At 45.8% G+C, this 14,742-nt stretch overlaps 1 protein-coding gene across 4 annotated transcripts in view; it reads right to left on the reverse strand.

Moving 5' to 3' along the window:
* Nucleotides 1-14,742, reverse strand: part of CTIF (cap binding complex dependent translation initiation factor) — a 145,130-nt gene that overhangs the window by 40,793 nt on the left and 89,595 nt on the right. For 2 of the 4 annotated variants that reach the window (XM_084224763.1, XM_084224761.1), the window contains 2 exons: nt 2,280-2,715; nt 203-502 (listed from right to left, as the gene is read on the reverse strand). In XM_084224763.1, coding sequence (XP_084080889.1) covers nt 203-502; nt 2,280-2,715 — 736 coding nt within the window. Of the gene's footprint in view, nt 1-202; nt 533-2,279; nt 2,716-14,742 lie in introns of all 4 variants that reach the window. The other 2 variants (XM_084224762.1, XM_084224760.1) reach the window with 1 other exon arrangement.

A 14,742-nucleotide genomic window follows, 5' to 3' on the forward strand; every position in this document is an offset into this window, starting at 1 on the left:
CCCTCTGCAACTTTGCTGTCACTGATGGTTTTGGAGCAGAACAACCAACCAGTTCTCCACATATCAATAAACAAGTCATCCAGAATAATGAGAAAATATGCAATTATTTCAGTTTTGTTTGTAATCAGAAACCAGAATCAAACCAGGTAGAGCAACCTAAAGCCTGCTACAGGCATCTGAACAACTAACTTTATCTCGTTACCTGCAACATGTTGAGGAGCAGACTCCGGAATTTGGTTCCTTCCACCATGAAAAGGGCCATTTTGTCACAGAGCTTGGCTGCTGTGGAAGCAAAACTGCGGTCCGTCACCGCTTTCTGGTAGATGGTCTTGACTATCTCCCCCAGCATCTCCTCAGAGTTGGTGGAGTTCTGGGCCTCCTCCATGAAGGTGGTGAGCTTGGAGTCAACGTCACTGCTGTTGTTCCTCATGCTGTTGAGAATTTCAATTAATTTGTCCATTTTATTTTTTTCAGGGTCGGTGGTTTCCACCGTGACTTCGTCCTGGTCCGTGAAAAGGGAAAGACAAGGCGTCTGTTACACAAGGAAAAAACAGATATATCAGCCCATGTCCTTGCACAAACAGCAAAGGGGGAAGGGGATTAGGAGGACATAAACAGAAAGAGAAAAGACAGCAATTTTTAGTGGCACAGTGGTATAACATCAGCACTGGAAAGCGTAAGCGCATGCATCCTGCCCCAGAAAAGTCCCCTTTCTCCATTTCCCATGCCACTCAATCTCTAAGTCCTGCCCCTCAACTCAGGGAGAAGATGAGGAGGATTCTGAGCCAGGATGCCAAAGTCTGATCACCTCTGACTGTCTTTGGCATCTTGGACCAGTTTCTGGTGGCTGTGACATCATGATAATGGACACTTTTTGCTTCTCTTTAGAAAGTGCACTGATGTTTGCAAAATCTTCCGACAACAATCCCATAAAAACGTATTTCATATGCATATTTAATATAAAATACATACATATAAATAGACATATCTAAACATATATTTTTAATACATACATTTCATGATGTAAATTGAGATCAATGAAATCACATGATCCCAGCATTCAAAAGACTCTCAACTTTTCCATCTCTTGCCTGTTACACTTTTCACTTCCCATCATTACCACAGAAATTATTGATTCTTTTCAACATTTTATTATGCGTTTGCTCCTTTTTCCCCAGTGTTAGGCATGCATCCTGCTTGTTCTGGTCTGCTCTCTCCCAGCCCTCCACCTCAATCTTATATTATACAAACCTGTAGCAAATCCAGTCCCCAAGGGAGATGTCCAAACCTCCCATCAGGAGACTGGTTATGTTGACAACACCCACCCAAGAGTGGGGGCTGATGAGCTTTTTAGTCTTACAAGACTCTAAATTTCTGAGAAAAGCACTAAAATGAATACTCTGAAAGTCTCCACTATAATCCCATTGCTTTAAAGAACATAAAAATAACTAAGAAAATCTCTTACTCCCCCTCATGCCACATCCAGAAATAGTAAATGCTCATGCATTCAAAGGTATACATTTCCAGCATGCACTCCCATGGAATTGTATATGTTCAGGTTATTTTTGCTCTGTATTTTGGAAATCTCATTAGAGATAACCCCATGGATACTTTTTACAGTCTGACAAAAGAATCTCAAGAAAAAGAATCTGAGTTTTACAGGGGGCAAATGGAGATATCATCTCCAAATTCCTCAGAAATCTGTGGCTGAATATTGTTTCCAAAAAGGATTTCTCCTCCGTCACTTGCATGCAATACTTTTGTTATTGTTGGGTTGTTGGAAGGAAGGGGGAAGATAAGGGCATTTCAATTCACTGCAGAGATAAATGGATATCAGCTTTAAAGCAGCGGAGTCCAACTATTCAGCACTCAAAAGTCAAAGTTTGGGATTTAGCTCTGTAGCTGCAGAGACAAATTGCCTTTTTTATATGTTTTTTTGCTAAGTGACTGAGCTCTTCAGACCAGGAGGGAGCTCACGTGTGCACCAGCCTTCCCCCATGGAAAACAGGAGAGCTTCCAGTCCATGTAGAGCTCAAGCTGATAGCAACCTCACCCAAGAAATCAAGCTCAGAGCCTCAATTCTTTCAATAAAAGTATTCTTTCAATAAAATTCTTTCTCCTGAAGAAGCATAAAGACACCTCAAGAGAAGTGCTGACACTGGGGGATTAAGGTAAATTGGGAGCATTGATGGAAAGGTCCCTTGAGCTCACCCCACCCTTTGTACGGAGAACGGCCATCGGCCAGACCCTGAGAAAAAGAGCAACCCAAGAAATAATACCTTTTCTTTTAGTCTCCTCCTCAGCCTGTCTTTAGAAGACTGAAGCAAATTGATCTTGGGCCTGTCCCCAGGGCGCTCGTGGGTGCTGTCTTTCCGCTTGGTCTCGGGCTCAGGCTGCTGAGGCTGCTTCTCCACGGCCTCGGGGCCTCGCGGCGCCTCCGCAGGGATGTGCGCCGTGCACGCGGAGCTGTCCTCGATTTTCAAATTCTCAGTCTCTTTGGCGTTTCTGTGCGTTTCTTTGTCGTTGGGTGAGTGCTTCTGGTTGTGGTGCCATCTCCGGTTCTGGCTGTAGCCGTGGTGGCCCGTCCTGCCCGAGGAGTGAGGGGCCTGGCCTCCTTGGTAGAGTTTCTGGTGGTCCCTGTTATGCTTGGTGCCACCCTGCTGATGATCCGTGTGCTGCTGAGACTTGTTCCCGCTGGGAAGTCTCTGCTGTCGCCTGGAAAGTTAAAGAAAGTCATTGAGAAGTCAGCTGGCCACAGAAAATAATATATAATAATAATTTAAAAAATATATATTAAAAATTATATATATATAAAAAATTAACTCCTGTTAGCTGGAAACCAAATAGGTTTTTTGGTTTGGTTCCTTAGTTTGGTTTTTATTTTGCAAACTTAATGAGAGTGCATTAAAAAAAAAAAAAGTGAAATAAAGTCAAAGGAAGTTCACTCATTCCTTCGTGGTTCTGTTGGGCCAACACATCTGTTCCACCAAACAGCTTGGCCCTTGGCAGGGGACCACAAATGGGGAGGCAATTCCTTGTCATCTAACAACTCATGCCTTTAAGTTTCTTTCAGCGACAGTCATATTTCAGGTGAAAGTTTTTGTGAAGTTGGACAACATGACTTTCCATTCCCGGGAAAAATTCTCCCAGGTTTTTGTGTTAAATTCTCTCAGGTTCTGTGTTACGTTCACACTAACCAGGAAAAACAGCAGCAGGAAGTCTGGTAGGCAAGAAAAGCCCGGAGTTTTTTTTTTTCTGAAGGCTTTAGAGCTCCTAATACACCTGGCCTACAGCATCACTTTCTCCTCTTGCCTGCCAACATGGCACACTGCTGCATGAGTTTGCAGGGAGCTAGTTTAACTGTATCAGGGATTTCTAAGTGGGGGAAAAAATAACTGAGAAGCAAGATACTAAGTAAACTGGTAATCTGCCCACACCAAATGGTTTTGTTTGCCTTGATTTTATACATATTCTTCGGCACTGCTACACCAGGACAGGATGGATGGATGAAAAGAGGACCAAACTTGGCTTTGACAGCATGGAGAGCATGGCATCCAGGTCCACAACCTCCAGACAGAGACCTATGTGTACAGAGCTCCAGATGGATAACATGGAAATCCAACTGCCACAGAGAGGACTGCCCCCAAAGGGTTTACTTGAGAGACTACAACATCTCAGAAAGAATGAGCAAGCCCCTGAGTGCTGGCTGTAACCAGTAGCTGAGATGGCAAATCCCCAAAAAAACAACAGTTGAATGGAAGAAATGCTTTGGCAGTCTCAGGCATCTCAGATTTCCAAACAGGCTGCAGCATGGCTGTCCCCAGTGGAGAAAGCAGAGCCAGAATGCCATCATCCAGGATGCACCTAAGATGGAGATGGTCCTGGCACTGGCTGCCTTCTCCAGGGCTGGGTCTTAAGCACGGCCACCCTAAGCATGCTGGCATCCCCTGCCTGATGCCTCCTTGATATTGGTCTTGGCTCTGAGAGCCCATGGGGTGTTTTAATGCCTGGCCTTTACAAGGCTGCTGGGAGCAGTGCTAGAGGGTGACACAGGACATCTCCCCAGTATCAGCCCCAAAAACAAGGAAACAACTTTGAGCGCTGGGTTGAGCACTTTGGGTGCTGCGTCTTGTCTCCGTATTGGTTCTGTAGCCATGATAAAACCCCTGGTCAGCCTCACTCCTTATCCCAAAACCCCACCCCAATCTGGAAAAATAGCAGTGTTTACTTTAAACCCATCCACAGCAATTAGTTTTATTTTCATCACTGGCACTGCTCAGCTAAGGGAGCTCGCATGAAGGAAGCAACCATTCACAAATACATTTCAATGGTCAGCAGTCTCCAACCCTGCCTGCCAAAGCCATCTGCCCACGGAATCTGTATTCCTTGGCATCCCCAGGAGTCAAAACTTATTTTCTGAGGCCAATTGGCTTTTAACCATAAAGAGTGAGGGCTCGTGTTTAACAAATGCAGGATGAAGAGGCTTGTTCATGGCACGGGAAGGAATTCATGTTTACTCAGACCACCAGATCTGGTTTTCTGAGATATTCAGTGTGGGATTTTTGGTGGGTTTTTTTGTCTTTTTTTTTTTTTTCCTTGCAAACTGAATGGCAGGGAATTAAAAAAAAAAAAAAAAGAAAAAAAAAAAGAAAAAAGGAAAAAAAAACCAAAACGGAGATGCAAAAAGCTTTCCTGTTTGCTGGAGCCTACAAGCATTTTATGAGTACAGATTCTCCACATCAAGTTTTCCTGGCATTTCTTTGTTTCCTCTCAGTAATGCAATCACATAAACCGCTTTGTAAAGAGCAATGCTTATTAAAAGGGGAATGTCAAAATAAAAGTTAAAAACCTTATCTGGTACTAAGACCTCACAGGCCCAAGTGTACAAGAGTTTTGCTTTCTGTGGTTTTGCTCTTCTCTCAGACATCTGAGTTTAACTGTTTGGTTGCATTTCAAGTCTCAGCTTATAAGCCAGTCAGCTTGCTACTTTATTTAATTTGTAAATATTGCACAGAAATTACAGAAGTTGCACAAAGACACTGCTATAATTTCAGAAGCAAGGGGAAATGCCTGGAAATGAGCTGGGAACCAAACTTGGCCATAAATTCCTGCAAAACATGCACACAGGGACAGTTTTTTTTCCTAAAGACATATTATAAACCAAACCCTTAATGTTTAAAGGCTATGAATGAAAAAAAGGTTTAAGATTAAAAAAAACCAACTCATTGAGCCAATGTGGAATGTGCAATATTGTTCATTTTGGGGCTGTTGCAATAGGATGGGGGAGCGCAGGCAGCCCTGCCCCTCCAGGGAACAGCCAAAAGGTCATGCCCCCTGGCAAGGCGCAGAGCAAACACAGACCAAAGCTCTGCAGTCACTGGCCAAAGGGTGAAAACACCAGAGTTAAAAAAGTTTTGGGAAAAAAATTGCAAGAAATAAAAGGCAAAGGAAGGAGAATGGCAAATATGGAGCAATGTCTGTGACTTGGCAGCAGTCAGGGGTCTAGACAATCATCCAGCTTTCAGGCAAAGACTCGTTGTGTGCTTTTATCTTCCCAACACCCCAGCGAAGAAGAAAAGCCAAGAAGAAATAGGATCTGCAGGAAAGAAGAGTCAAAGCAGGGAGAACAGGGCTCACATCTTAAAACTTGACTGCACAGCATCTCAAGGCCTGGGAGGTTGGGACAACCCATGCTTGCTCTCAGTTGCCACCAAGGTGCTGGGGACACAGAGAGCCCCCAAAAAGGACAAAATGGGGACCACCCACACTCCCACTGTGGGTTGTTGGAAACAACCTCGTGCTTGTTCAAGGGCAGCACTGTAGGTGCTCAGATGGCAGCTTAAGGTGATGTCCCAAGATGGTGTCTTGAGGTGACATGCCAAGCCCAGGGAACCAGACCAGGGAAGCACCCAAATGCACCGCCCAGCTCAGACTTTTAGGTCTGAGATGCTGAAGGGAGGAAGCTGAAGCTTGAATTACACAGCAACACCTCCAAGTAACGCAAGAAGTCACCCCAGAAAAATGCTGCAATTACTGGGAAATCATTCCTCTGTCCCCCTCAGCTCATTTAAGCCATAAGGATGCAGTGCCTTGCAAGGAACCATAATTCAGCTACAAGAAAAAGCATCTGGGCAGTACAACGGTTTCTTATCTCTTGACTCAATTTAACATTAAATAACTATTTTCACTTCAAAGGCCAAATTCCAATTCAGTTCAAAACTCCCCCTGACTTCAGTGGGATTTGGCCATCGGACAAAATAGAAACTAAAGAGACATTGAGAGTCACAAAGAAATTGCAAAAGTACTAAAAACCAAGGGGAGACAGTCAGGGCTGCCAAGCTGGAAATAGGATGGTATTGCTTCTGCTATTGTTTCTCCACCCATTTTTTTATTTAATTAACTAAATGAGATACCTTTCAACAGAATTTAGATCTGACAAATGTCTGTTCTGTCGGAGAAGCCTACGCAAACAAATCTAAGGCTTCAGCTGTCTCGGTGATTTCCAGCCTACGTGCTCAGAAATACATGATTCCTGTAAGTTTTTACTACATCGTTTGCTCCCAAGGAAAGCAGCAGGAAGGCACAAGTCTGGGGAAAATAGCTCTAGACACGTGGACAGCTGTGGTCTAAAACACAGTTGCTCTGTCCCGTCAACCTTGCCCACATCCCCACGAGTGAGATGAGTCTTTTGAGAGCCCCCACCATTTGTCTGGCATGTGGGGAGCTGGAGGACAGTGTGGGGCTGCATTCTCCTGGTGGCTGCACAGAGATCTGGGTAAGCAATTCCTACAAAAATGGAGAGGTGAGCAGGCACATAAGAACACTGGTGCCATGAGGGGCAGCTGAGGGAGCTCAGGTGGTTTAGCCTGAAGGAGGCTCAGAAGGGACCTTCTGGTTCTGACAGGAGGATGCAGCCAGGTGGGCATTGGGCTCTCTTCTCAGGGAACAAGGGACAGGACAAGAGGAAATGGCCTCAAGCTGTGCCAGTTGAGGTTTAGATTGGATATTGGGAAAATTCCTTAATTGGAAAGGATGTTACATCCTGGCACAGCCAGCCAGGGCAGTGGTGGAGTCCCCATCCCTAGAGAGATTTAAAAGCTGCGTGGATGTGGCATCTGGGGACATGGGTCAGTGGTGGGCTGGACAGTGCTGGGGGAATGGCTGGACTCGATGGTCAAAGAGGTCTTTTCTCACCTAAAGAATTCTGAGATTCTATACATTTCCACTGGCACTTAAGACACTTACCTCAACAACACAGAGCACCTTGTAGGGCCAAACAGACTGAAATCCCATCCTGGGACTGAGGGACCAGGTCTCTGCAAATGCTGGTTCCTGCCTTTGAAGAACCCGCCTGGATACTTACCCTCAATCTCAGCCAACTTCCCCATGGCACAAACCCTCCAGGACACCTTAAGCTCCTTGCAGAGCTGAAATTCTGATTTAGTCCTGCTTTTGTGCAGAGCAGAATACCTGGTGGGCATAGCCAGGACCAGTAATTAATAGCTAAAATGGACTTGCAGACACTCAGGCAACCTTCTCCACTCCTTGCATCCTTCTGATGCTTGAACGAACACATTCCTCACTGCATTTGACAGACAGTAAGTTTCTATGAACCCTTTTGTCTGCTTGGGCAGGGTCTCATCTTTATGGGAGGATCAGAAATATAATACTAAGTCTTGGAAGTATCTCACGATCAGCTTTGTTATTAAAATGCCTGCAACTCATTAGCAACCACTGTTGCAAAGGATGGGTTAAGATTACAGAATCATTGAATGGTTTGGTTTGGAAGGGACCTTAAATATCAGTCAGTTCCACCTCCCTGCCATGGGAAGGCACACCTTACACTACACCAGGGTGCTTCAAGCCCCATCCAGCCTGGCCTGGAACACTTCCAGGATCTGCTGCAGGAATGAACTCTGTGGGACCTCCCATTCCCATAATGACCCCTGATCCCTCTTATCCATGACACCCCTCAAGGCCGGGGGAGCACAGCATCCTCAAGGAACTCAACAGCTTCTCCTGCAAATGGAGAACTAGTGGGGCTCCCTGTGGGACGTCAGGCCACCTCTCTCACCTTCTCCCCGAAAATCTCAACACAATTTTCCATTAAGGGAGGGAAATTAAGAAGGGCCCCTCTTAGAGTCACCACCAAAAGAGTAAAATTCTCAATTTAGCATGTGGGTTATTTCTGGCTGTACTAGCTAGCTGCCCAGGAAACTCAGCCTGAAGAGGGAAAAGGCAGGAAAAAGCAAAACCCGCTGAAACATCCCCTGAACAAACTCATGTCTCCAGGCCTAGTCTTTCTGAACTAAGTATATTCCAGGCAGACCACAAACAATTGGACTGGTATCCCAAAGCAGGCACTGCTGGAGAGATTTGGGCATGGCAGTACTGTGGTCAGAAACATCCCTCATCACTGGCTTTGAGCCTTTAAGAGATGTTGTGGTCCATACTGGAGGGACTGAAGGATCCTAGTTAGGATGGGATGGAATTTTATTGCTTCTAAAACTACCGAGAAGTAGGTACCAAGAGGTCTGGGGAATATTGTTACTGATATATAACAAGGAAAAAGGTCTGAATTTCTATTTTAGAGGCATGACTTCCCCCAGAAGTACTCTTCAGCAAGACTATGTCCATGAAAAGGCACTCTGATGTTTCACATGCATGGATAATGGTAACTCAGCACTGCTTTGATGCAGGGAGCATCACAACCCCAGCCATTTTCTATCCTTGCTATGGCTGAGAATGGGAAACACTTGAATAAGCTTGATGGTTCCACACAATTTAATCAAAAACCTCTAAGCCCCACAGAAAGCAATAACCACCAGCTCCAAGGATGAAGAACACAGGATTTGTGTTGTGTTTTCCCTTTGGCTTTCTCTCTCAAACTGGTTTCACTTGGCTCCAGTTTCATTTTTGTTTGCATTTTTCTCAGATGAGAAGGGAACAAGATGTCATGTTCACTCTTGAAAACAAAAATGAAATTATTCACACTTCTTTCATGCCTTTCTGTCACCAGGGGTAGAGACCACCCCAACTGCTAGACTGAGTCCACATCATCTGGACAGACATGGCATCTTGGAAGTGAAGAAAGTCCACCTGTAAAAATGGTGGTGATCAAGATTTAAAACCATCTTTGAACAGCTGAGATGAAGTGCATAGTTTAAGTCTTACACGTATGCATCTTTACAAACATACAATGAATGCCAGAAGACAAGCACAGCCAACCAAAACAATGCTGTGAGGGGAGAGATGTTTGTGATGAGGCTCAGAGTCTCCGGCTGCTGGGAAATCATTATGAAACCCTCATGTGAGTTGCCTACATGGGCACAATGCTCTTTGTCACCACCTTGGTCCTGAGGCACAATCACTGCTGACAACCCTTCCTTTGGGCCTGGACACCACATCTGCTAGAGATGATTTCATTTGGTCCTCTAGAGCATAACTAGACTCACTATAAACCAACATGGTAGCACTGATTTTCACAATGATGGTCGTAAAACACCAGCACAGGCTGCTCAGATGCCCTACCCCCAGGAACATTCAATGCCAAATTGGACAGGGCCCTGAGCAACTGTGGTCTAGTGGAAGATGTCCCTAACCATGGCAGGGGATGGGACTGGATGAGCTTTAAAGGTCCCTTTGAACCTGAACTGTTGTATTAGTGTGATTCTGTGTCTTTGCATCCAAAATTTGCACTGACTCACAAGCACATGGAGGAAAGACCAACTCCTCCCACCCTATTCACAGGCCCACCAGCCTGCAGACTGTGTTGTAGGAGCAGAGAGAGCACTGCTGGGCTGAGGGGACATGGCACAACACTCCTTGGGATGGACTGAAAAGCACTGAAAAGCAAACCTCACTGCTGCTGAAGCCCAGGGACAGCCCTCACACTCTGCAATGCTTGGCTGCACAGGCTGCCTGAGTCAGCTATTTTCTTCCAAGCTTCATGGAAATGAATCTTCAGGAGGAATTTAAGGAGCTGTTTTGCAACAGCAGCTTGGGAAAGATATCCCAAATACAGATGGCATGTGAGATAGCTCCGAAACAGCTCTTTTAATGCTTTGCTGGATCTCCCACATATCATGAGGGATGTCAAGATAGAGCCCTTGTTGCATAGAGCAGGCAACCAGCTAGGAAGGCACCTCCTGGACTTCAAGGCTGACTGCTGCGGCTGGTGTAGAAATCACTGCTGCGATTTCATGTACAAATTGCTTGGAAATTACTCCATTTGAAAACTGCATTACTTGGAATTACGTTGTTGGATTCTCAGCATACTGTAAACAAGATTGCAAAAATTACATAAAAGCCATCGGAAAACACAGTGACAAGGAACTGAGTCCAGTTTAGACAAAACAGTTTAAATTAAGACACGACCACAGTACACAATGTTTCCCAAACACAAACGGATCCTGGACTACTGGTAAGAATGTGGCCTGAGTGAATATGGAACCATCTTTTACTACTTTGCAATAAAAGAGCTTATACTTCAGACTCCAGGCTGCCTCCTTTAAAAATACACCCAGGCTGATCAGTTAACCCAAGATCTGATAATCCTCCAAGAGATATAAACTTTAAACTCATGCCAAGATGCACAGACACAGCCCACCACCATCCTCTGTGGTCTGTCCCTCAAGACACATCCTAAATAGTACAATGAGCCCCCACCTGCTGCCTTTGTGTTCAGCTGTCTTCCTTTAGACCCCCGTGCCTCTTTGACCTGCAGCAAGGAGACATCCCAGGGTTTTTTTTTTCCCCATATCCTATTTATACCAGTGCTTTCTAGTGAAGAAATAAATGTCTTTCCTGTAGGAGCTAAGGCAAGATTTGACAGGATCTCCTGACAGCTGTCCAGACATATGAGATGACCCAAAGTCAATGGCAAACAATTACTTCCGACACAGGGATCCAGTAAAACATCAACTCAAGCTGCAGAGATGCTTCGGACTTAGGTGTGCCAGAATCCTTTCAAACACATTAAATTAAATTCTTTAAACATGCAGAAGCCTATAGCATTTAATGTAGAGATTTGGGAGCCAGGATTGATCCAGAAATTGATTTATTGCAACCCAGTGACAATCCTAAGCTGTTTTCTGAATGTTTACTTAACTCTGTCTCACTGTCAAAAGAGGAGTTCATAGAATCATAGATGGTTTAAGATCAAAGGGGCCTTTTACAGGTCATTTAGCCAACCCCCTCTGCAATGAGCAGGGTCACCTTCAACAAGAGAGCTCTCTGCTCCTGACCCCACTCCTGCGTCCTCTCTCATGCTACCCCTAACACTCCCACAGAATTGCTAAGCTGTGCCAGGGTCTGATTCACTCCCAAAGCTTAATTTCTCTTGGATGAGTTTTCACTTGTCAGTTTGGACGGGAACACACTGCCTGGGGGGAGGCACAGATCTGGGCCACCTTCTGCAGCTCTGATGTCACGTAGCTGTAGGCCCTTGCTGCTTGGGGACCTGCACCCCCAGCTTTAACCAGGAAATTAGGAAGATCCATAGCATCTGCACAATGCTGGGAATGGCTGGAGCAATGTTAGTTTAAAGGAAAGAAAGAAGCCTGTTGTCCACTCGTGCCCTGGAGGCTGTCACGCTAAATAAAGACATTATCAGAGAAAGAGCAGAGACTCGGTGCCTTCATGCCTGTCAATGACCCTGACACCTTCTGAATCAATCTAAGGACTCTCTTTCCCACAGATGGTTCCTTGGAGACAGACTGCTGTGGCCGTAGTAGGAATAAATGGAAACAAAACAGTTAACAAATAACCAAAAATAGAGCACAGCTACTTTTTTTTTTTTTTTTTTTTTCTTTAATATGGAGATGAAAAATCCCTGGGTGATTTATGTGCCAGCAGAGATATTAGCTGCATATAATAGATGCAATATTTTTAATACTAATATTTTGGGCTGAGACAAGAGCCGGAATGGAAAGTATTTCCAGTGCCTTGACTTCTTTATTTTGCAAACATCAGTTGCTAACTGGGGTCAGACAGAAATATTGTTTCTGCAACAAGAGCCCAAACAACTTAAGCTGGCAACTTCTTCACACACTAACTATGCCAGGAGGCCCTGCAGAGCTTCAGCTTGCTGCTGCCTACCAGGTGCCTGGGGCCAATGTCCCCAGCTTGGGCTTGCAGGGAGAAGGAGTGGGTGGAAGATGCTCTTTTGCTTAGAGGGTGGCTACTTGCCATGGCCAAAAACTAGAAGTCACTACCCAAACCATGCAGCAACACCACTGAAGTGCTGCTGGGCTTCTTCAAATAGGCCAGGTTTCATTGAATGACATCATATCAGACAGTGGGTGCCATGAAGCCTTTCATTTTACACCCACTGAAAGCATCAACCTGTGCTGTATCACCCTGTGCTTGCCCTTATCTCTGAACACAGTTGCCAGAAACTTTGGGGAGCAATCTGGCAGCATGAAGCCCTGGGTGCTCACTCCAAGATGGTGGCACATTTATACTTGAGGATGGAAAGCATGAGAAAGAAACAAGTTCTTTCACCTCATATTCACTCCAGCAACCAACTGCTGACAACACCTCCACGAACTCACGCTGGAAAACAAGGTGTAGATGGATAAATCCATTTCCAGTGCCGAGGAGCCGTGCCAGAAACACTCCACCAAAGAGAGAGCCATTTCAATAACAGATCGGTTTCCTAGTGCAGAGGAACCTGCCGCTCTATTTCCTTCCCTCAATTCTGCTGGCTGAAATAGCATCATGTAGCCATGTTTTGCACTGTGTGACAGTGAGAGAGAAGCCCTGCAGGGCAGGCTCAAGGGTGGCAGGGCTCACACACAGGAGGATCTGGTGGCCAAAGATTCACTCCAAGCTCTGCAGGGGAGGAAGGTCCAGCTACAAACTCTTTCCACCCTTCCACCTCAGTTTCTTCACAGTCAAAGGGGAGATGCTGAGAGCAGTCCTCTGCCAAAAGCCACCCTGAGGTTGGTGAAACTCTGATGAGGGGTTTTGTTGTCCATCTCTCCGGCTGTCTGCTCTGGGGATGACTCTTGCATTCTTTCTCTGTGACCCATCCTATATCCCATGCCCGCACCCACAATGAAGACCTTCGTCACATGTTGGGTAAAAAGAAATAAATCCCACCATCAGCTACCAAAGCAACACCAATACAAGCAATACCAAAGACATGGACCTGCTGGACTGAGTCCAGAAGAGGTCATGGAGATGCTCTGAGGTCTGGAGACAGGCTGAGGAAACTGGGGATGTTCACCTGGAGAAAAGTGGTTCCAGGGAGACCTCACTGCTGCCTTCCAGTATTTAAAGAGTGTTTATAAAAACAAGAGAGTGACTTTTTACACAGGCAGATAGGGATAGGACAAGGGGGCATGGTGTTAAACTTAAAAAGGGGAGATTTAGATCAGATGTTAGGAAGAAATTCTTCCTAACATCTCTCCTTTTTAAGGGTGGGGAGGGTGGGCAGGCCCTGGCACAGGTTTCCCAGAGCACCTGCGGCTGCCCCTGGATCCCTGGAAGTGTCCAAGGCCAGGCTGGATGGGGCTTGGAGCAACTGGGGATAGTGGAAACCATCTCCATGGCAGGGGAGTGGAACAGGATGATATATAAAGTTCCTCCCAAACCAAGCTATTCTAGGATTCTGTGAAGATGACCAAGGTGTCTCAGGAGGAGATTTGCTCAGAGTGTTCTGGAGCATCTCTCCTATGAGGAAAGGCTCAGAGAGTTGGGGTTGTTCAGCCTGGGGAAGGCTCTGTAGAGATTTTATTGCAGCTATTCAATACTTACAAGGGAAGGAAACCTTAAGATCATCAAGTCCAACCATTAAGACGGGTGAGCACTTCTGGGAATCAGCATTGCATGTTCCTCTCATCCTCTTCCTGGTGTCCACTGCTGGTCATCAAACCAGGTGACCTTGTGTCACCCATCACACCTCTCTCTCCTCTTGCTCTTATGGCCCTTCTTTCCAGCTCCAGCACACCAACAGCACGTTTAAGTCCAAGTTAAGAACTCTGCTGATGCAGGATGGCATGGCAAACACAAGATAAGGGGAGTGATGTCCCAGCTGGAAGGCACAGCCAGCGGCACACGCGAACAATACGTTGCCCTGCTCGTGCGCTGCAATTCATTGGGCTGTGGTAACGCAATCACCCAGCTGAGCCCTGCCAGGAACAAACTGCTGGATTGGTATTGTCCTCTGGGGACCTGCAGCCCTGAGAATTAATTTAGTGTAATAACTCCCACTGACACTGCAGAAAATCAAACCAAAATGATGATCTTTCTCTAAACTGCCGTCAGCCAACTCCTCGGCTGTGGTGCTGCCACTGCCAGCTCTGCTCGGCCAGGCAGGGCAAGCACCCACTGCTGGGATTGCCATGACTATGAACACTTATTCCCTTGAAGAGACTTATCAGAAAGGACCAGCACTGCAAAAACGGAGCTCTTCATCTTGTTCTCGAGGAGGCTCAGCTTCAGCTGGCACAGCTTTCTTAGTCATGTGGTTTAGTTTTAGGTAGCTCTGTGAGAAGCAGGGAGTTGGACTTGACTTGATGATCGTTATGGGATCCCTCTATTTTGACATAATCTATGATTAGGACAAGGGGGAATGGTTTTAAATCAAAGGAGAAGATATTTAAATTAGGTGTTAGGAAGAAATGATTGACTGTGCTGACGCCCTGGCACAGGTTTCCCAGAGCAGCTGTGGCTGGCCCAGGATCCCTGGAAATGTCCAAGGCCAGGCTGGATGGGGCTCAGAACAGCCTAGTATAG

This window comes from Fringilla coelebs (assembly GCF_963513975.1).
Source record: "Fringilla coelebs genome assembly, chromosome: Z".
NCBI classification, from domain to species: Eukaryota; Metazoa; Chordata; class Aves; order Passeriformes; family Fringillidae; genus Fringilla; species Fringilla coelebs.